Below are 20,768 nucleotides of genomic sequence, written 5' to 3' on the forward strand. Positions count from 1 at the left end.
GCTGGAGTACGTGGAACTCTATGGCTAGGTTTATCTCTGAGCAGTTCTATGGATACTCATCACAGCATGGAAAGCAGTGCTGTGAATTCTGCTGTTATCAAGCTAGCAGGTGCCAGGACATTGCTTCTTACTCATACATGAATGTAATCGAAGTTAAAGTAGGACTAGCGTTTTCCAGTCAATATTTTTGGTCTGTACCTTCTGTGAAATAATTCCCAAGTAATAAATTGATGCGAATCAAACCCAAGTTGTATAGTCAAGGAACGAGTCTGCACAGACAGGGTACAACCACTCAGCATGAGCAATTTCTGACCGGTCATGGCTGCAAGCCAGCCTTCACCTCCTCGTTTGGAGCTACCTAAACTGAGGACAACACAAGGATGTAAACATCACAAACCTGACAGCCAGAGGAGTTAAAGCTATGGGAACTGTAAAGATTTCAGCAGAAAAGCCCTGCTGGACAGTCACACTTCCCCGATGTGACAAGAAGCTCTAGGGAAGTTTGTTTCTATGGCTTATAAGGAGTATTCAGACACAAACAAGACTGCACCTACAGCATTCTGCCCAGCTCTAGCAGAACTTGCTCTGAACTTGATCTGGACTATTTTTCATAACCTGCGTGGTCCACTGCTTGAAAGATTATAAATGAAGTTGCAACTAATCGGTACAAAATATTTAATGGAAGCCAAAAGTTGAAGTCTCTGCATTTCTCAATGTCTGTTGTGCTCCCTGCACCATTACACAGCTGGAAAGTGTTTTTAGGGAGGTGATGAAATGAAATGTATGGACCACGAGGAAGAAATGACGGGAGTTGACACGAACATAGGATTTTATAAATTAAATGACCTTTATTTGTAACTTGTCTTCAAAAGTCAAAAACATGACGAAGTAATTGCTCGGAAGCTTCCAACTGCTCCTTAAACATTTTATCAGAATCACATGGAAGTGCACTTAGAATAGTAGCAGAAGTCTAGATTCCGGTCAATGGGTATCACCAAACTGCGTTCTAGCCAGAACCCAGAAATCCCCATCCAACCACTAATACATTGTCATCTCTTTGCAGATCAAGCATTAAAATAACCAACCCCAAACACAGTACTTTTTCCACAGTACCATGAGATTTTCCACCCCACCCCCCAAGACTAAGCTTCCAGTCACCAAGTAGATACCTAAGGATCAGTCTATAATAGCCCATACCAAGTTGGGGAAAACATACTAAAACCAAGTTCAACTTAAATATGTTAGAGGTCTGGCTGGACACAAAGTTTAATCAAGAGGTTTTAGCTGGGGTGCATTTCATTGTTTTAAGGGTAAGGCTATGCTGCAGTCTGCAGAGTGCAATGATATTAAGTTTACTGGTCAAATAAATTAATTAGTACTCAATTCTGTGGTGGTGCAAGTCCACTGCTCCAATTAAACACGCTTAAATTAGACTAGACATCTCAACACTACTGTGATTTACAAGTTCTGGTCAGGTGTCTTAGATCATTAAGGTCTCAGCATCTTGAATGTGCAGTTAATGAAAATGTTAAACTAAAGAGGAATCTCTATAGTAAAAGTGTAGACTTGAATACAGAGTATCCATTTACCATGTACTGGAATTGTCATCCTGCTTTCTGGCTTGTATTTTACTTTTCCCTTGAAAGCTATACCTGCATACTATACATATAACATTATATGGAAAACAATCTAAGTACAGCTTCAGCTACTTTAGCAACATTTAAATGAAGAACAGGAATTCAAAACACCAGTTAAAATCTGTAATGCAGAAAGGTATGCAAGTGCTATGAATTATTCGTAAGTTTTGCTACCAGCTTGCCTTGAGAGATGGAAAAACTAGGAATATATATGAAAGTTTTAGTTTAAATAGAAAGCAGAAGTATTGAAAAAAACCTTCTGAATTCCCCTATCAGCATAAGGCTTAAAATCACTAGAAAACCAGTTTCAAAAACACCAATTTAATCATAAAGCCAGCAAATATGATTAATATTTGCTAAGATGGTTAAAAAAAGGATGCATTTTAACTAAGACCAACATTAAAGTTTATCTTCCAGTCTAGAAATTATGGTCAAAGTATGGACAAAAGTAATAATCATGCACAGAACTAAAATATTTTGAATTAGTTGCTTACAAACGTGCAAAGGTTTGCTAAGAAAGTTTGTAGTTTGAAGACTCATACTGAAGACATGTTTTCCATATAGTTGAGAGGCTGCGTATAAGAATTTAAACACTGGGAAAGATTATGAAATCACAGGCATCATAGGTCACTTTAAATGAGAGCCGGTCTGACAATTACAGTTAGCACCTAGAGGTCTCACTAAAGGAAAACAGAGCTACAAATACACCTCTCATACTATTATTTAAGATATGTAAATGAGACTGGGAAGAGATATTTATTAACTAGTTCATGCCATTCCATTTGGAATGTTTTTGTTTTTAGGCAGTCAAATGAACACAACTGCAAAAGAAACCAAGAAATAGGCACAGGAAAACAGATTTGTCTCCTCCATGTTGATCTACAATTAAGCTTTGTGTGAAGCAAGTAAGAAAATGAGGCTGACAGGGCTGAACAGACCATGTTAACAAAAGATTGAGTGTTACAGAAATATCAAACCAGGATTTGAAACTGAGAGAGGGATTAAAAAGTCTTCCGTATTTCTGGATGCCTGAGTTCATCTTGGGATGTACAGGGAGAAGTGTGAGGACGCTGGGCATTTCCCCCTTGTGGAAGCTTGGTTTTACAGTAATCTTCTAGTTGGTTCATTTATCCCGCAAAGAACGCATCAAAACCTGTGCCATCATATCATCTTCATCAGCATCATAATCCTATGAACAAAAGGTACAGAAATTCTTTTACTGCAACAGCCATGCTGGTTAACACAACACCAAATAAGAACAGAAAAAAAGCTGTCTCTTCCTTTGACTTGCCAATAATCCAATTTCTCTCACGATACCATCTGCACGGATGAGATTTCACAGTAGCGGCTACGTAAAAAAGCTGGGTTTTAAGAGTCATCAGGCTGTATTCCAAGGGTGAGGAAACACATACCACAAAAGTATCATACGAAAAGCGATGTCGTCTTTGAAGGTGCTCCATGAAGTTAGCACTCCTGTAATTTGGATCTCCCCATGGCATTGAGGCACAAATTGGGCAAACCTTCAAGAAAAACCCAAAAAAGCCAATTAAGCCCCAATGGTTAAATGCTTTAACATTTATAGGAGGAAGGGCAGGACACAGACAACATGGAAGATTGAAGTTTGAGGTTTGTGACAATCACTATTCTATATGCAAAGTGATGTCAATTAGTTTGCTAGGACATTTAATACAAAAGCCTCAGATAACCCCCAATAATTTTAATTCAAGTCTTAGACCTCTGAACTGGAATAGCTTACTCTTCTCTCTGCATTCTGAAAATCAGAATTGACTACAGCTGTTTGCTTTAGAAGATTTCAGACTTTATTTCTCAGTAACATAAAAGTTTCCTTGATCTCCTTTGCAAAGATCACTTCTCTCCAAGGGAAAAGAGGAACTTTTCTTCTAAATAATTTGGAATTCCAAAAAACTTTCCAGAAAAATGAAAGTTTCACATTCAGTTCCATTTTTTGCAGTTCCTTTTATATGAGAGGGAGTATCAGCAGATAAAGATTACTGGAATGATACACTATTTTTTGCAAGCATTTTCCCCCAGTGGTTTATAATATCTTCCTGCTGAAAACAGCAGAGGGGACAATTAAATGCCTGACATTTTTTTGAAATTATCTTATTAATTTTATGTTTGTTACTGTGCATAACTTTGAATGTCTACTATTTTTCAAATATGAAAGGAGGATGTGACCTAGCTGCAACAGGAATAGAGACTAGTCACCTCCAGAAAATGTATCAAATACCAACATCAAAATTATGTAAGTTAAATGCGTGAACAGCATATCCACATTTGACTTTAACAGGAGTAATTATAAATATGTACTTAACTTCAAGAGTAAGTCTCTAATTCATTGTTTCAAAGGGATTTAAGACTAGACTTCATTGCAATTCTTGCACCAAGACTTTTTATTACCACTTGTTTTGCATCCATGCTGTGCAATGTTTTGCAGTGTTCAACTAGTCCTTCTTGATCAAAGTTTTTCTCGCTGCAATATGGACAAGGAAAGGTAAAGCGATTTGGGAAGTTCCTGGTTGGGGTAGAAAAAGAGATTATTTATCACTGTGAGAAAGTTAAAAGTAAAAGCTTTAGGATTCAATACTCAAAAGTTGTCTTACCAGCTCTTAAGAATACAGATAATTTAAAGCAATAGTCTTATTCTATGCAATTAAGACAAGCTAATTTTAAGAATCAGCTTTTTAATTCTGAACAATAGCTTAAGAAACTCTTAATATCATCCATATTTACAAGAATGAGAGCTCTTCTACAAATGTTATAAATGCCATTTGCCATCTTATTTGGTTTGGGTTTTTTTGTTTGTTTGGGTTTTTTTTTAATGCACAGGGTACCACCCAGTATGCTACAATGCAGGTGAGTGCACTGCAATTAATTCCGACTTCCCTTTGTTATAAGTTACTAAAACCAAGAGACAGAAAGATAATTTTATTTTAAAAATAGCTACTTTTACTGAGTACTCTGATCTTTAAGATGTCTAGTGCATGGACTACATAGAAAGCAGAACAGTTTGCCTGTGCACAGTCAGATGCAGGATTAAGGCTTAGTTTTTAACAATGTGAAAGGATTAAAACAATTAACACCCAAACTGAGCAAAGAGGTAAAGTCTGCTTTTACTCTAAAATTCTACAGTTTGCATGAAACCCCATAACGCGGTTAGATTTTTTAATGATAAAAGGACTCTTCTCAGAAGAATCAAAATTGAGATTTTATAATGATTAATCAGTAACAGCCCCGTTCTTGTGACCCAAAAAGACAAGTATTTCCAGAGAAGAGCTAGTTACCTGGTGTTGTGAAGTGGTTCTTTAGTTACAGCTTTCACACCTTCCATTATATAATTCTGGTACTTTGAACAAGAAGCTGCATGGCTACGCATCTTTGAGAGATACATCTGTGCAGGCAACAATTGCATAGCAAGGTTAGTTTAAACTATTTGCAGTTACTTCCACACTTTTAAGCAGAAGTAGTAAACATGTAAAACAAACCAGCTTTCTGCAGACAGTGTTAAAGCAGGAAAATCCAAACACTGGATCCACACAATCCTCAGCTGGCGAGGCGGAAAGCTTTGAGATTATAGATTAGTTAACCTGTAACTTTACTGCCTGTAATATTTTACAGATACAACACTGTTCAGGACAGCTCACTTTTCTTAACCTGTACTCTAGTATAAAAAGAATGCTTCCTATAAAGCCAGTTTACCTGGTCACTGAAGAGAAGGGACAGCATATGGAGAATAATTTGGCTTTTAGTACAGGTCTTGGTATAGACTGATTGCTAATTGTTCAGTCCCATTAATGAAAATTCAAATTTACAATAAGGAAATCTGTAATTCAAGGCACTAATGTTTTCTGTCAGCTGGAATGAAGACAGAATGAAGTCACTACCCAGAAATAAAAAGTGAAATTAACTGACTGTTACCCTCACCTAAGTGTGTCTATCCTTTTCTTGTTGTTTTGCCATCTGCCAAGATATTTTCTTATACATTCAATTAATGCTAAGAAGCTCAACTTTACAAAGAGAAAGGAAATGACAGGAAGGATGCCATACAGGTATTCAACATGCAGGACACTAACAAACAATAAGTCTATGGAATACACCACCCATATAAGACAACTTTGACTCATAACTATTTCAAATGAAGCAAATAAATTTCTGTTTAAGAGCCAAAGAGATCACTATCTAAAACCCACATCCACTGTTTCATTACAACATTCCTCCCACAGAGACATGCTCACAGAAGCAACTTCAGAAGCAGTACTTTCCCATAATTTTAAAATCAGTATCTTTCATTTGAACTTCACTTCCTGAAGAGGTAACAATAAAAAACTGTGGAAAGAATATCAACATTTGGGTGCTGCCTATATAAAGTACCTTTAGCACTTATCAGAACAAATATTTTAACCTGGTTCTTCAGAAAGCTGAAGAGCAAGCACTTTATTTCCCTCTAAGCAGTACAGCCAAGCAGGCACACCTCATGCACTTAACGTCCAAATACTTTCATACTTTTTTATTGCAGCCATTGCAAGTGGTTTCTGTCATTTCAATTTGCTTTTCCAAGTCCAGAGCTCTGCTACCAGGTGACAGGGTACTGCGGCAGACACCACAAACTGGCTTTTTCGGCTTAAGACATTCCTGCAGGCATGGAGTGCAAAAGCTAGGGTGGGAGAGAAACAGTGGGTGGTGAGAACAGCCCTCCTGGACAAGCTACATAAATATCCAGAGCCCTTCCATATCTTCTGCCCTAAGTGATAACACAGTCTCAAGAAATGATATATAATAAAACAGCAGCCTGTTGACACTTGTGCATGAAGGGAGGAGCAAGATTCTAGTTTGTTATGGTCAGTGTTATTAGCTTTTAGACAGTGCTCTGCTCTCTCCGTTTCCATATCTTCCAGGAGGCAAAGTAATCGAAAATGAAAGAATATTAGCTTTTTTCCCTACTGTTTTTTTTTTTTTCCTTTCATGGAAGCTCCAGGCCACCCGTAAGACACTACTGAAGAGCGGAGCTGCCTGCGGAGGCCCCTTGCCCACCGGCAGCGCTGCCCGACCCCATCACCCCGCCACGGGATCCAGCCCCCGCCGCGCAGGCAACGGCCTTGCCCATCCCGGCCCGCCCGGGGCCGCCCCGCTCCCGATGGAGCGAAAGGGGAGGGCTGGGGGCAACCGAGCCGCGGCTCCCTCCCAAGGCCTCACAGCCCCCAGCCGAGGAAGGCGCCTGCGGGCCCAGCTCCAGCTCCCCTCCCGCCGAGGGCTGAGAGGGCCCCAAACCGCCGCCGCCGGCCCCCACACCGCGCCGCACCGCCGGCAGCCGCTCACACGTGTCCGCAGGGCACGCGCACCGGGCTCTCGTACACCTCCAGGCACACGGGGCAGGTGAAGCGCGACAGCGGATCGGGCCGCCGCTCCGGGGAGCGGGAGGAGCCACCGCCGCCGGCCACCGCCATCTTCCCGCCGCCGCGCCCCGCCCCGGCACCCAACGGGGGGCGGCCCGTGCGCAGGCGCAGCACCGCCCCTGTAGCCGAGACGCAGCCCATCCAGGGGCGTGGTCACGCGGACGGGCGTGGCGCTGTATGGGGGCGTGTCCCGAAGCCGCCCCGCCCCCGGGGCGCCGTTCCGGCGCCTCAGCGTGTGGGGGCCGCGGGGACCCCGCCCGGGGCCGGCGGGAGCGGCTGCCCTCGGCGGGGAGAGGGGCAGCGCTCCTGCACCGCGCCTGGGCAACGAGCGACTTCACCAGCAGCCCAGCCCCGCGGCGGAGAAGCCCGGGTGTCTCAGCGCGGGCTCACCGCTGAGCCCGGTCCGCGCCTGCCCGTTACGTGTTGGCTGCGCACGGGTGCGATGCCGCGGCCTCCCTGCTTGGCCGTTACGGCCGTTCTGGCTCTGGAGTAACCACTGACCGCTCCGGGGAAGGGCAGCGCAGCTCTGCTCTGCGCTCCCCAAACCAAGGCAGTACAAAAGCTATTTATAAAAGAGCGATGATGTAACAACCGATCTTTGTTACGGTCAGGGCATAAACGCATCCCACAGAAATTAAGCGGCCGCTTCGTTTCCTGCTGGCGTTCCTGCTCTCTGCCGTCCCGGCCTGGGGAAAGCCCCGGGGGCCGGGGGGGGAGGCTGCTCCAGCGTTCTGCTCCCAGACTTCGGCAGACAGCGGCGCCTTCCCGGCCCTGGGGCCGAGACCCGCATGGCGCCGGAGCCGTCCCCGTTCCATCCCAGCCGGTTCACCCCCGCGCCCGCAGCTCCTCCGCGCTCCCCAGCAGAACCGCCGAGGCCCCGCGCGTTACGGACGGGCCGCCCGGCAGCCCGGCAGCCCAGCCGCAGGGACGAGGGGCGAGAGGGACCCCGGGCGCTGCCCGCCCTGGCTGCCCTCGCTCCGCGCCGACCCTGGCGGTCGCGGCCTGCGTCTCCGCCCCGCCGGCCCGATCGGCCGCCGCCTCGCCCTCAGCCCCGCGTCCCCCGGCAGCCCCGGCGATGCCCAGCCCGGAGCGGCCCCCCTCGCCCGGGCGGGCCCTGAGCCGGTCGCCCCGCCCCCTAGCGCCCCGCCCCGCTGACGTCACGCGGCGGAAGTGCTCCCAACGGCAGGAGGCGGTGCCCCGCCCCGCGCCATCCACGTCCGGGGCGCCGCTGTCAGCCGCCCCCTCCCGCTGGCCGCCGGCAGCCCCCGGGCCGGTGCCGGGAGGCCGAGCCGTGAGGGCGGGCGTGCCCCGCCGCTGGCCTAGCCGGCAGCCCTCCCGGGGGGTGGCCTCTACTGGGACGCCGCGGGAGCGCGTGAGGGGCCGAGGGGTCCGCAGTCCGCATCCGGGTCACCGGGCGCTTCCGGCTGAGCGGCGGCGGGTCCCGGGCGGCAGGCGCGGAGCGGTGAGGGACGGGCCCGGCCCGCGGGGTGGGGTGAGGGGGCTCTGCCCGCCGGGCAGCGGGCCCTCGGCGCGGCGCTGGCTGCCGAGGGGAGGGGGTGGCGGCGGGGCGGGCTGCGGCGGGGCGGCGGGCGCTGCGCCCCGTTACCCGCGAGAGGCGGGAGGAAGCCCCTGTGGGGCTGGCCCGGGGCTCGGCGGTCAGCGAGTGCCGCTCACGGCGGGGAGGTGAGGGCGGTGTCTCGGGGCTGTGTCCGCGGCTCCTCGCACCGGCCGGCCCCGTCCCGCTCTCCCGGCCGGGCTGGGCGTCTCTGCAACAAGTGTCTCCATGAGAACCGAGGAGAGAAGCGGCTTCGAGCGGGTGTTAATTTGTGGGTTGTTCCCTCCTTCTCCCGTGTTTTGCGGTCTGAAATTCCTCAGCGATGCCGTGTGCTCCTGTGCTGTTAAATAGCCTTTGTATTCGGGTTAATTTTCTTTTCGAGTGTTTGGTGAAAGCCTGGCATTTCTGGTCTCCTCAGCGTGGGTTAGGAGAAGGCTGTACCTGTCCTGTGTTTCTCCCCTGTTGCTGTAAAGGTTTTTGCGGGACTGTGCCCTGCCAAGCAGTCAGGGTAGGCAGAGTGGTTGGTTCTCTCAGCTGAGGTTTTGACCCGGGAGATGGATAGAAGCGTTTGCTTGTCTCACCAGCAGAAGCTAGACCCCAATCAGAACTTACTATTCATGCATCTCCATGAAATCTTGATGTTTTCAGTCAATAATTTGCAGCAAAATGGCCTTATCTGTTCTGTCAGCCAGTGTGTTTCTTAAAACTATATTTATCTGTGCCTGCTCATATATTGAGGTTTTTAGGGAGCCTTGTAACCATGGTTGTTAGCTGTTCGGAGCCTGCCTGGCGCTGGGTGGGCTGCCTGGGACGGGGATGTTTTGCTTCTGGAAGCTCTGCATGTGGAGGAGCAGCTCTGCTGGCATGTTTGGTTTGTCGTGTTTTGCCTTTCAGCTGTGTGAACTCTGGCTTCTGTACAAACCATAATTCAAAATCAGAACTGGCAGTGGCTTTGAGTGCCACAGTCCGTAGCGCCTTGGTGAAGGACTTTCATTTGGGGACTTTCCTAATCCTGACGTCTTGTACCTGTAACCAAGCGCTTTTGTTCAGTAGTTATTAACAGTGGAGGTGGAAGAACTGTAGTACTTAATCCAGCTTCTTGTCAGCATAGGATCATTCCTTGTCCTGGGGGTGTATTACTGATGTGCCAGCCAAAAGCCTTTCCCTGAAATTCTCTCATGGAGCTCTTCTTGCTGAGGAACAGACATGCTATTGTCTTTGTCCACAGACTTCATCTTGCACAACTTAAGGAGGAAAGATCTGGGGAGAGAGAAGGGTTTACTCGGGTCCCTTATGCTCAGATGTTAATTTAGAACTCCACATTTCCTGTGGTTCACAGCTTGTCTCTTGACATCAGTGCAATTTCTGATTGTGGAAAGACCAAGAGCAGTGTGCCTTTGAGCAGAAATTGAACTGCTAGTTAACTTTTCCCACATGGTGTTGTCATTAAGTGCAGCCTTTCATCAAGTAACATTAACTGCTAGGCTGTTGATTTTTTGTTTGTTTGTTTTCCTGGCCTCTTGGTTGTTGGTTTGTGGTTCCCCCCCAAGTATTTTGTGTTACAGCTCCTTTCATTCAGTTAATTTTGCTCTTAACAGTGATTTTCATTTTAACAGGAGTCTGTGGGGGCATTGTATTCTAGCAGCTGCAATTAATATTGGGTGGAAAGTCTTTTCTAAAGTGCTGTTTCGGACTGACTATAACCGAAACAGTGCATTGATTTCCCCCGCCTCCCCTCCCTTTGGTTTACAGTTGGGAAGTCCGTAAGGGCTAGATTGCATTTTCATTTAAAAAACAAAGCCTGTGATCTGGTTTTTGATCATGAGTTCCTCAGGCAGTCGAGATGGAGTCCATTGGCCTGTTAATTACCTTGGTTTTGGTAAAGTAGCATTAGGAAGCTTCTTTTGTCACCAGCTTTTTCTGTGTAGTATATTACCTCAGTGAGGTGAAAATGTAGATAGGTATATACGTAAAAACAACTATCCCTGCAAACAAAAATGTACATGACGTAAAAACAGAATGATTTTGCTCTGATCTAATAAAGCAGCTAAAAATGGCAGGTGTAGCTTTCTGCTGAAAAGATTACAATCTTTTTTGCAGCTGCCAGCATTCAGCTGAAACTTTGTCTGTACTTTGCAGCATTCAGGGGAGTCTGTTCGCTGTAGGATGGCTGCAGAGCTCTCCCAGCACAGTGATGGCCTGGGTGTGCCATCAGGTGGAATGCGAGTGGCAGTCAAAAGCCTAGAAAATGTTAGAAATAGAAAGGCAAAGTTAATTAATCTGCTCAGTCTATCGGCAGTCCTGTGCCACTAGAGAAAAAAAAAAGTAGATGCTTTCCCAAGTTGAGCAAAATGAAACTTCTTTGTGGGATATTTTTAATCTTTGTATCACTATGCAGGGCAAAAAAAACCCCCAAACAGCAACTGATTAAAATAATGTTTGTGTAAGTTGTTTGAACTGAAAGGGCAAAATAAAATGCAGAGAAGAGACCATAAAAACGCATGCTTCTCCTTTCAGCTTTTTGCTGTAAGTTACTTTTGCCTTGGTTCCCTAAGCCAAGGAACTTTGAGTCTGGGCTTGAGCCTACACCAGCTTTATTGTATCAAACTCTCAGTGCCTTGCTCGATGTAGGTTTGTTGTGCTGTTTTAGGCAGATTACTGGAAGAGGAGTAGAGAATGACAGTGAAAAGCAGGACAACAGAATTTCTGTAGACTCTTGTGCTTTTTCAGAAACCTAAAGAGGCTGTTCTGGGAGCTGCTGCTCTGTGAACCATTTTATAGACTCCTGTGAAGCAGTTAGATGCTGTGGACATCTGGGATTTATGCAACTGTGATGACTTGTCTTTGTTTTCAATTTTTATTCCAGAAGAGTTGCCATTACTGAAGATTCTTAATACCAGATAATCAACCTACTGCCGAATAATCATGAAAGAGTCAAGGTAGCTGCCCAAGTGTGAGATAAAAACTGATTTCAATGGATACAAAATATAAAGACGATTTATTTAGGAAGTATGTACAGTTCCATGAATGCAAACTGAATGCCTCTGACAACAAGCAGCGTCCTATTAATGATGAGTATTTGCGAGTGGCAGCGGCAGCCTTACTTTGCCTTCCCAAAATTGATCCCTTTTATAGATTCCGGTTGATAAAATTTTACGAGATGGCCGAAAACTCACTGAGATCTGTGAAATCCTCAAGTTTACATTCTCTCCATAATGCATTCAGCATGCTCGAGACAGTTGGAATTAATCTCTTTCTTTACCCCTGGAAAAAGGAGTTCAGAAATATTAAGGTAAGACATTTTATGTGTTGCCATAGTGAGAACATGATTTGTTTTTCTTTCGTTTAACACGTTTAATGCATTTCCTTTAACGACTTATTTTTTTCCACCTATTAGCATGATATATGTATTTGTCTATATATAGTCGGTAAACAGAAGCCATAGGAAAGTTTCTATGTAGAATAAGTGAAGTTTGTGCTGGTGAGAGTATCCCGAGAACAGAAGTACAAGTACTATCTGCATTTATAATGTAACCATAAAATAGAGGAAGAGCTTATTAAAGGTTTTTGTTCAGCCTACCCTGCTACAGTGTCTTAATTTCTACTTGGAGATGCTTTCACTAGGGTGAGCAGTCAAGTTGTGTTTAAGCTCACTCAAAGTTTGATTTTTGTCTTGCAACAGCTATTAATGGAGCACAAGTACTAACAGCCAATGCAGGCTTTCAAGTGGATGCTTTGCTGAGGTTCCCACAAGTTACATGATAATGGTAAAGGAACTTCTCTGAAAGAATTGTTTCCAGAGTATCTTTTATCTGCTCATCAGTTCTCAATTCATGAAGTTTTGATTTTAATGTACTTCCAAATTATTTACCTATGCCAGGATCTCAGAGGGAAAAGTAGTAACTTGTATATTGCTTGGCTTGGGTGCTGGAAGTCAGATAGTGAGTCCTCTGCTGTTGATGTTTCTCTTTTATCTTTTACCTGTTCTTATATGCTTATTCAAAACTGCTGCAGCATTTCAGTGATGAATGCTGAAGGTGACTTACAAGAACAGTTTTGAGACTTGAAAGCTGGATAAAACCTCTACTGGTATATGTGTCTAAAGTCATTTGCAGGTTGTGTGCACTAGTGATGGGTATTTTTGTTTGTTTTTCTTAAAAAGACACCATTTCACTATTTAGCAGAGAATTTGAACATTATTAGACCATTGGAGAGTTCTCTGTTTCCCCAAGGGGAAACTACCTTTCTTCAAGATCTCTCCATAGATTTTCTTCATCATCACGCTTAAGTTCTGGCCTTTGAAATGTTGGCTGATCCATTGAGGATATCTCTTGATGCACTGCCGATATTGACTTTGGTTGTGTGCTGTGGATCCAGTACCTGTTCTATACAAAGATGTGATGGGCAGGCTCCTCTTGCCTGCAATCCAAAACAGTTTGAACTGGGTTGAGGAAATACCTCAGGTATGCCAGACACTAAGGATATTTCAACTCGCACAAACTCATGTCTTTGTTTTTGGGGCTTTTTTAGTGGAAGTTCTTGACCTAATATAAAATTAAATAAAACAGGCGTTTGAAATTGTGCAGTAATAGTACACAAAAAAGTGTGCACCTCAAGTATATTTAAAGCTGAATTGAAGAGGACTGTGGTGCTCCCACAGTAATTCTGAGTTCCTGTTGTCTCTAGCTAGCCCCTGTCCAGGGGCAATACATGAAATCTCTGCCTTTTTACCTTTCGTGGTAGACTTCCTTGTAAATGTGAACATGTCTGGTACACATAAAAGTTAATGTCAGTGTATAGCATAGTGATTTAAATCAACAGGGAGGACATTATGCTAATCAGGATTTCAATTTGAATGAAAACTCTCCTACTTTGAATTTGCCTCGTGGAATTTCCATCTGCTGAACAGGAGGGATGCAGAAATGGAGTTCATCTTGCCATGGGAGTTGCATGTGTTCACTGTCGTTATTATTCTATTTAGTTACGTAGTATCTGTCACTGAATTATCTGAACATCTAGTCCACCACTGAATTTGTAACCTAGTTTTCCTTTTATTTCCCCCCCCACCCCCCTTAGACCTACACTGGACCCTTTGTTTATTATGTAAAGTCTGCTCTAACTGAAGATGATGTAAGGCAGATTTTGAACTACATGGGCTATGTCCAAGAACTGGGAACAATGTATAAGCTCAAAGAGCAGGTTGATGCCATTCAAGTGAAAATGGTTTCATTTGAACTCTTTTTGGCCAAAGTGGAATGTGAGCAGCTTCTTGAAATTCACTTGCAAGTGAAGGATAAAGGTTATTCAGAGATTGATGTCATAAATGAACGAAAAAATAGCAGTGAAGATGTTAGAGGCTGCTCAGAAGCCATGAAACGGCGTGCAGAGTGCAAAGAAAACTTAAACACTTCCATGGCACGAATGGTACTCCAGAAATCAGCGAGTGAACGGGCCTCTAAAGATTATTTCAAGCCAAAGGTAAGCAAGCCTTCTAAATCTGTGGACACATACGATAATTATTGGGAAAGTAAGAAACCACCTTTGATGAGCTCACTGAGTCTCAGGAAAGAACCAGTTTTAGTTGATGCAGAAGATGACATTAAAGATGAAATTATCCGTCCGTCACCCTCTCTTCTGACAACATCAAGCTCCCCACATGGGTGTTCAGATGAATTCTTGCCAACTTCATCTCATCACAATGGCATGCTAAGAACAAATGTCCCTTACAGCTCCTACTTTTCTGCTCAAGAGGACTTAGATTTATATACTGATCCTGATTCTAGAAGTATGTTAAATTTTAAAAGACAAGAAGCTATTAAGCCTGATGTATGGCTGTTAAGAAATGATGCCAATCCTGTTTACCACAAACGTACCCACCTAGCCAAAGAGACAGCTTCCCTCAAGTGCCAAAACTGTGGTGTACCTTGTGGCACTTCTGTTTGCCAAAAGTGTGACAATCTGTTCAACTCTAGGCAGGAGTATCCAGCAGTGAAACAGAGCACCTATTCAATCAAACCACTTCCAAATGATGGCTTGTCTCCTGCGTCTGCTTTAAGGGAGAAATCTCAGTACACATCACAGACTCAGAGTCAAGAGAGAGCTGCTCAATTCAGTTCAAAATCCAAACCTTCAGGCACCTCGCGCTGCGGCTTTTGTAACCGATCTGGAGCTGCAAACACTTGCACGTTTTGCTCAAAAGTCTCATGTGACACTTGCCTCAATGCTTACTATTATGATCCCTGCTGTAGAAAAAGTGAGCTTCACAGATTCATGCCCAACAATCAGTTAAACTATAAATCGTCCCAGCTGTCCCATGTAGTTTATAGATAGACTTGATTAGTCTGTTTTGGAGGGGAAGGAAAGGGGGAGGGGAAAGGGCTATCCTAACTAATGTACTGACTCCACTGATAAGAAAATACACTGACCTCTTACAAAAATGACATGTCCAAATATTTGGAACCATGGTTCAGTGATTAGGTGCCAGTTCTTGATTTTTGTGGCTTCACAGATGCTGCAGACACGTTAGATTTCATGCTGCTATGATTTAGGTAACTCCTAAATGATCATTACTTTTCAGTTTAAATGGGGAGAAGAACACATTTTTCTTTAAAACTTGGCAGCTGTTGCATTTTAGAAAAGTGACATTGCACCTTTCTATTACATTGCAGTCATCTTTCTGCCCAAATAAAACCATGCAAGGCTTGAAAATAAAATCTAAAAATTAAGATTCTCATTTTCTGAGTGATGAAGCTACTGCCGGTTTTTGATAAAGTATGACTTTAAAATGTGCAAGAAATATGTGAATGGCTTGTTTTGCCAACAAGGACTATTTTTTGAAGCGTGTCTGCATTTCTTGATCTCCTAAATGCAAACACCACGGCATCTCTTCCTTTCGTCTTTATTTTTCTTCCTTCTCCCCTTATCTCCTGGTTGTTTATCTCAAGCTTATATAATCTGAATCTGGACAATACGTGCTTTATTTTCTGGTGTTGCCTATATCATCCTACTGGTTTTTACTGTATGGTATTTTAAAAAGGTGAACCTGTATTCATGTCACCTAAATTACGCCTAGAGTGTTGTCCTTCCAGATGAGTACTAATTTTCTTTACTTTCTGTTGCACATGTGTTAAGTACTGTTCTTTGTACTGTAAATAGGTAATTTGGAAACAGTTTATTTTTAATAAATATTTAATATGTTGAGTTCTTAAAAGTGGTAAAATCATTATAACTATGAAGTCTCTCTGGGTTATTTGTTCAGGTGACTTTTTGTTTTCCTTGTACTGTATTTCATAGCTTATTATAGTCACTGTGGCAGACTGATGTTCTTGGCTCTGATTAACTTTTGTTTTTTAATCTGACATTTTTTTCCCTCTGATAAGGCTACCACTAGCCTAAGTGGAGTCTTGTCTAAGAACTGCAGGATTTTGGTTCTCAGTGCACGCTTTTCCTTTGTGGTTATGGAAATTGTAAGTATAAATGTTATGCTTGCTTCCAAATTCACTGCGAAGTCTGTAGTGTAGTCCAGCAAGTAAAGCACTGGCCTGGTTAAAAATCAGAGCTCATTTGTGACTCCTGTTAAAGTAAACCCATCAGTTATGGATGTGAATCAGATAATAATATTTATCTGTATTACTGTAGCACATAGGAATCCTAGCCGAGAACCAGGACTCTGTTGTGCTAGGCTCTGTACAGTTTGACCCCCAAACAACACCTGAATATGAATAGGCTTTAGTTTTTTATTAAAAGGAAACCCACAAGAATCCTTCTAACTTCCTTATTCCAACTAGCTAGTTAGAACAAAGTATCAGGCAACCTAATCTGATGTGCAGAATTAAATGTGTTTAAAATATCTGTAAAGAACTCTAGCTGAGATGTAAACTATGTAGTCCACTTTGCACTAAAATTATTCACTTAGGGGTTTTTTAAACACTGTTAGAGTCTAGGCTTCTAAACTTAAATGTCCATTGATCCCTGTGTGACAGAAACATGCATGAATGATCGTTTGTCTTACATTTTTTGGGTGGGGGGAGGGCTTGAGGTAGGTAGAGGGGGAAACTATATAGGCTAATGTTGTAAAATAGCTAAAATAATTTTAGCCATAAATGGGTGTCAGAAGTATTATGGAAATAGGATGAAACCAGAGTCTTACAGAGGGCTGAGAACAATAAGTTACTGTACAGTTTGCACTAAGAAACAAAGTGAATGGCCTGTGTTTAGCAATCAGGGACACTTCTGAATCAAGCGACTGCAACTGAACATAATGTTATAGGCAAGTATTGCCTTGCTGACCCTGAAGGTTGGGGTGAATATTGTTTAGGTGAATGATTTTAAGGTTTTCAAAATCTTGTATGGTTTTTTATAAATATATATATATATAAATATGACACAAATGTAGATACATTATGTATATAGCGAAGAATTTAAAAACAATTTTACTATTAAAATACAGTCTAAGGGTGGTTTTCATTTCAGTGGTTATTTTGTTTTTGTTCATTTTCTGAAGTGTCATGCCTGTTTGGCTGCTATACAGTGTATCTTCTAGTTCACTAGTTCAATTTCCATATGGCTACTCACACTACAGTGAATAACTAAAACTGTGATGCCACGTAATTTTTACGGTGAACATAGCAGGGACTATACTTGCTTTGAAAAAAAGTCCTGTGTATATATGTCATGGAATACTGTAGTACAAAACTGTGTTGAATTGAAGTGATACCATGCTCTATTTTTGTGTATCTTACTGTATGAGGTTGCTGTGATTGATACAGTAAAATATATGCTAATTTAAAATGCAGGTGTTTTGCATCTGATTTGTTTAATTTATGTTTTGAAGGAATTTAAAAATAAAGAGGCCTTTAAGAAAAGGCTTAACTTTTCTTAAGGCTGAGTGCATGTAGCTGTCTGTTTCACAACTGCGTTTTGCATGCAGAAATGACTTGGTGCACAAAGGTAATCTTGGGGGCAAAATGGGCAAGTGTGTATGTATCATGAGCCTCAGCTTTGTGAAATTGGATGTACTGCCTGCAGAATGCAGAGCTTTTTAAAAAACGTTTATTTTCAAGTCTTAGCAGCATGACTCAGTTTGTTCCATAAGAGCATGTAAGCCAATATGTCAGCAGTCTGCAGCAGACAGACTAACACAGGGTAGCGAGCAGGTTTCATGAGCAATGTGAAGCTAACCTACATTGACTTCCAGCCTTGACTTTTGATGTCATATGCACTTTTTCTAACTAGCTTCCTGATGTAAGCTGCATCTCGCAGAAGATGTGTGATACTACTGATGTACTTTTTGGCACTTGAGTTAGGCCTTCTGGCTCCTTTTTCATCCTGCTAGCTCTGGAGCAGGATAATTTCTCAAGTTCCAAACTAGATTATTTATTTTGTTTGTTCTTTGTGTTAAAGCATGTCAGGTGAATGCTTAAATGCCTGAAGTGCCATTTCTACAGGTCCTCTAATCTTACAATCTGTTGAGGTTACTGGAAGTATTAGGGATGATTATAAAAATCAGGCTCAAGGTAGCTAAAATATTATTGCAGAAAATCTTATCTTGCACTGCTATGCTTCCTGTGCTGATGTATTTCTGGTGCATATAAAACAAGACTTTATGCTGTCTTACTGTCTGACATTTCTGATTACAGACCTATATGTGTGTCTGGTGTGTCTGATGTGTCTCTTGCTCTCAACAGAAGTTCAAAGGTTCAATACACTGTCAAGTAGTTTAGATTTGACAATTTGAACCGACAGCTCCTTAAATTTATTTTTTCTGGAAGATGACTGAGGATTACAAGCATTTAGTACATGTTGCTAATTATGCTGCAGAATCTTTTTAGGGGAAAAGATTCACCTTTCCAGTATTTGTTTAGAAACAGGAGCTAATGTGAGTATTGTGATAATCGATATGTTGCCAGAGTGACTGAGAGAAAAGCAGGAGGTGACTGCAAGTTAAGGTAACATGTTGATGTACCTGTTTTGGCTCTAATTTAGTTACTTCTCTGAAATCAGTGGGAGTTAATTAGGCCTTTAGTGTAGCCATTATTGTGGTATCTAAGCAGCAACTGAGTTGGGCTACAAATGTTCCTGACTGTTATTTGTGAAGGATGTTCCATGCTTCCTTCTGAAAATCATGGGATGTGGTCATGTTTGTCTAAAGATTCTAAGTATGTAAGTGTCTTGGAGCTCTTGTATAAAATTAAGTAAAATTGGACATTGCAGTTACTTTTAATTACTTTTTTTTTCTACAGTTGATCATATTCCTCTAGAAAATATTTTCTATAACTTTTCTTGCCAGTCTGAAAATGTAGGGACAGGGAATAAGTAATTAAGTAGCTTTCTGGTTTTGTACTCCTACATCCCTGCTGTGAAAAATGAACTTCGAGGGCAACCTTTTGCATTGAGCCACCATATGAAAATGAACAGACTAGTACATCAGATCTTATGCAGTGCCTAGAGGAAGGCAAAAGGTTAAAGTATGTGATATGGCAGCAGCTCTTTTAACTCTAAAATCCTGCAGGCATGCCACATAATTGAAGCTCTTCCATCTGAGGAGAGGTGTAGGAGAGGCAGAGAGCAGCTGCTTTGTTTGACAGGCTTGCTGTACAGATTTCAATGTGCTAATGTGTGGAAAGCAGGGCTGTTCCTTACAGCATTGAAAGCTCTCTGCATTGAAAATATCTTAGTATATTTTATACTGTGTAATGGGTCCTTGGTTCAGACCCGAATCTAGAGCCCTGCGACAAGGTAACCCATGTGGCACTAGAGGTAGATGGTGTGCTGATGGGCAGCTGTCTGCAGCCAGGCTCTGTGCCAAAGTCAGGAAAGGCGGTTGTAATACCAGGCTGTCCATGCAGAGCTGTGGGGATAATTGACCTGTAACCAGGAATTTATGGCACATAGCAGTGCCCAAAGTGGAGCAATCCTTATAATTCCTTGTTTTTCCCCTCCTGCGTTGCTTTTGCTGCTTTCACAGTGTGAAACAGGTTACGGAGGCTCTGGCATTGCTATGAGTTGTTGCTTTTTTGGGAACAGCTGCTTTGCTGCCCTGACCTCTGCAAAAGAAAGGATCTCATCTCCTTAGGAGTCCCTGCAAGCAGGGGAGACACTGCCTTGCTCAGGGACAGTGGGGTGCTGCCAGTTGGTTTCTGCCATTTTGTAAGGCAGAGTTGCTCAAAGCTTTTTCAAGTGCGGGCAAAATGCTTTCCCCCAGCTGGGCCATGCTTCCACAGATGCCTTCCCGCAGAGCTGGGTTTGCTGTTTCCTTACCCTGAGGAACAGCAGGGTCAGAGGCTATGATTACTGCTGGTCCACCACTAGTCAGCTGCCTGTATTCCCAATCCTCTCTCAGCTAACAGCAGCAGGTCTGGCTTTCCACAGAGGCAAAGGGGCTATGAAAATCTTCCTGACACCCAGCAGCTTTCTATGTTGCCTGTGCTTAGAGCCAGGCATGGACTTTCACTGAACTTGGAAAGGCTTTGTGCAGAAAAGAGGTGGGCAGGTGGAAATGTTCCAGATAAAATTGAAACAACCTGCTCTGATTTTTTTTTTTCCTTAGCATCAAGAAGAAATTTCTCTTTCAGCATTCAGAATCTGGGAGGCATTGAAGTCATGTTGCAGGGAACTTCAGATGAGGTTAGAGATTGTTTTAATTACTGTTATTTCTTATTGGTGGGATCCTTTCTTAGTGCTGCACATCATGAGTATAAGTGGTGGTAGTCCTGGTACTTCTTTTCAGGCTGGGCTCTATCATAGCAGTTCCTGCTTTGAGATGAGGATGTGAAATACCTTCTGACTTGGGTAATACCATCCATTGGTTTTTCCTCTCTTATACTGGGCTTTTAGTTAATTCTGCATTGTGCAGTTCACTGCATTGAAGACAATGTCAAAGCTCCAAGTAGCTTTAAGTAATGCAGCATCAGACACTGCAGTGTGTGGCTGACAACTTGCATGTGGCAGCTGCTTCTGCTCTTGTGGGTGTGGGGCTGTCATGCTTCCTGCTTTAGAAATCATTCTCATGATAGTCATACTGTTCTGAGATTTTTCATCATCAACCTACTTTAAAAAAAGAAAAAGAAAAATCAACCCACAACTGCTCATCAACTGCTTAGTGAAAAATGTTGCTTTCCCCGAGAGTAAGTAAAATCTGTGTGGTAGCTTTGTGTGCAGCAT

General features: G+C 43.1%; 3 protein-coding genes across 10 annotated transcripts in view; 2 read left to right on the forward strand and 1 right to left on the reverse strand.

Annotated features, from left to right (window-relative positions):
• Positions 1-823: 823 nt before the first annotated feature.
• On the reverse strand, positions 824-7,109 carry RNF114 (ring finger protein 114). 2 transcript variants are annotated; one of them, XM_072879561.1, is made up of 6 exons: positions 6,975-7,109; positions 6,162-6,312; positions 4,943-5,049; positions 4,059-4,173; positions 3,050-3,157; positions 824-2,826 (listed from the first exon to the last, which is right to left on the reverse strand). In XM_072879561.1, exons 1-6 carry the CDS (start codon positions 7,100-7,102, stop codon positions 2,761-2,763), a joined length of 675 nt encoding a protein of 224 aa, XP_072735662.1. In that variant the 5' UTR covers positions 7,103-7,109; the 3' UTR covers positions 824-2,760. The 2 variants fall into 2 exon arrangements, with proteins under 2 accessions (XP_072735662.1, XP_072735663.1); XM_072879562.1 differs by lacking the exon at positions 824-2,826 and having other exon boundaries at positions 3,080-3,157; positions 3,973-4,173.
• Positions 7,110-11,538: 4,429 nt separating this feature from the next.
• SPATA2 (spermatogenesis associated 2) lies at positions 11,539-15,237 on the forward strand. The gene is made up of 2 exons (XM_072879551.1): positions 11,539-11,898; positions 13,683-15,237. Exons 1-2 carry the CDS (start codon positions 11,581-11,583, stop codon positions 14,934-14,936), a joined length of 1,572 nt encoding a protein of 523 aa, XP_072735652.1. The 5' UTR covers positions 11,539-11,580; the 3' UTR covers positions 14,937-15,237.
• The window catches only part of LOC140659674 (opsin-5-like), a 45,148-nt gene continuing 36,208 nt past the window's right edge, over positions 11,829-20,768 (forward strand). For all 7 annotated transcript variants that reach the window (XM_072879552.1, XM_072879555.1, XM_072879553.1 and 4 more), the window contains exon 1: positions 11,829-11,898. The gene's annotated coding sequence lies outside the window, so the exon portion shown is untranslated. The remainder of the gene's footprint in view (positions 11,899-20,768) is intronic.

The sequence above is a fragment of the Ciconia boyciana genome, chromosome 14 (assembly GCF_034638445.1).
Source record: "Ciconia boyciana chromosome 14, ASM3463844v1, whole genome shotgun sequence".
Taxonomy (NCBI): domain Eukaryota; kingdom Metazoa; phylum Chordata; class Aves; order Ciconiiformes; family Ciconiidae; genus Ciconia; species Ciconia boyciana.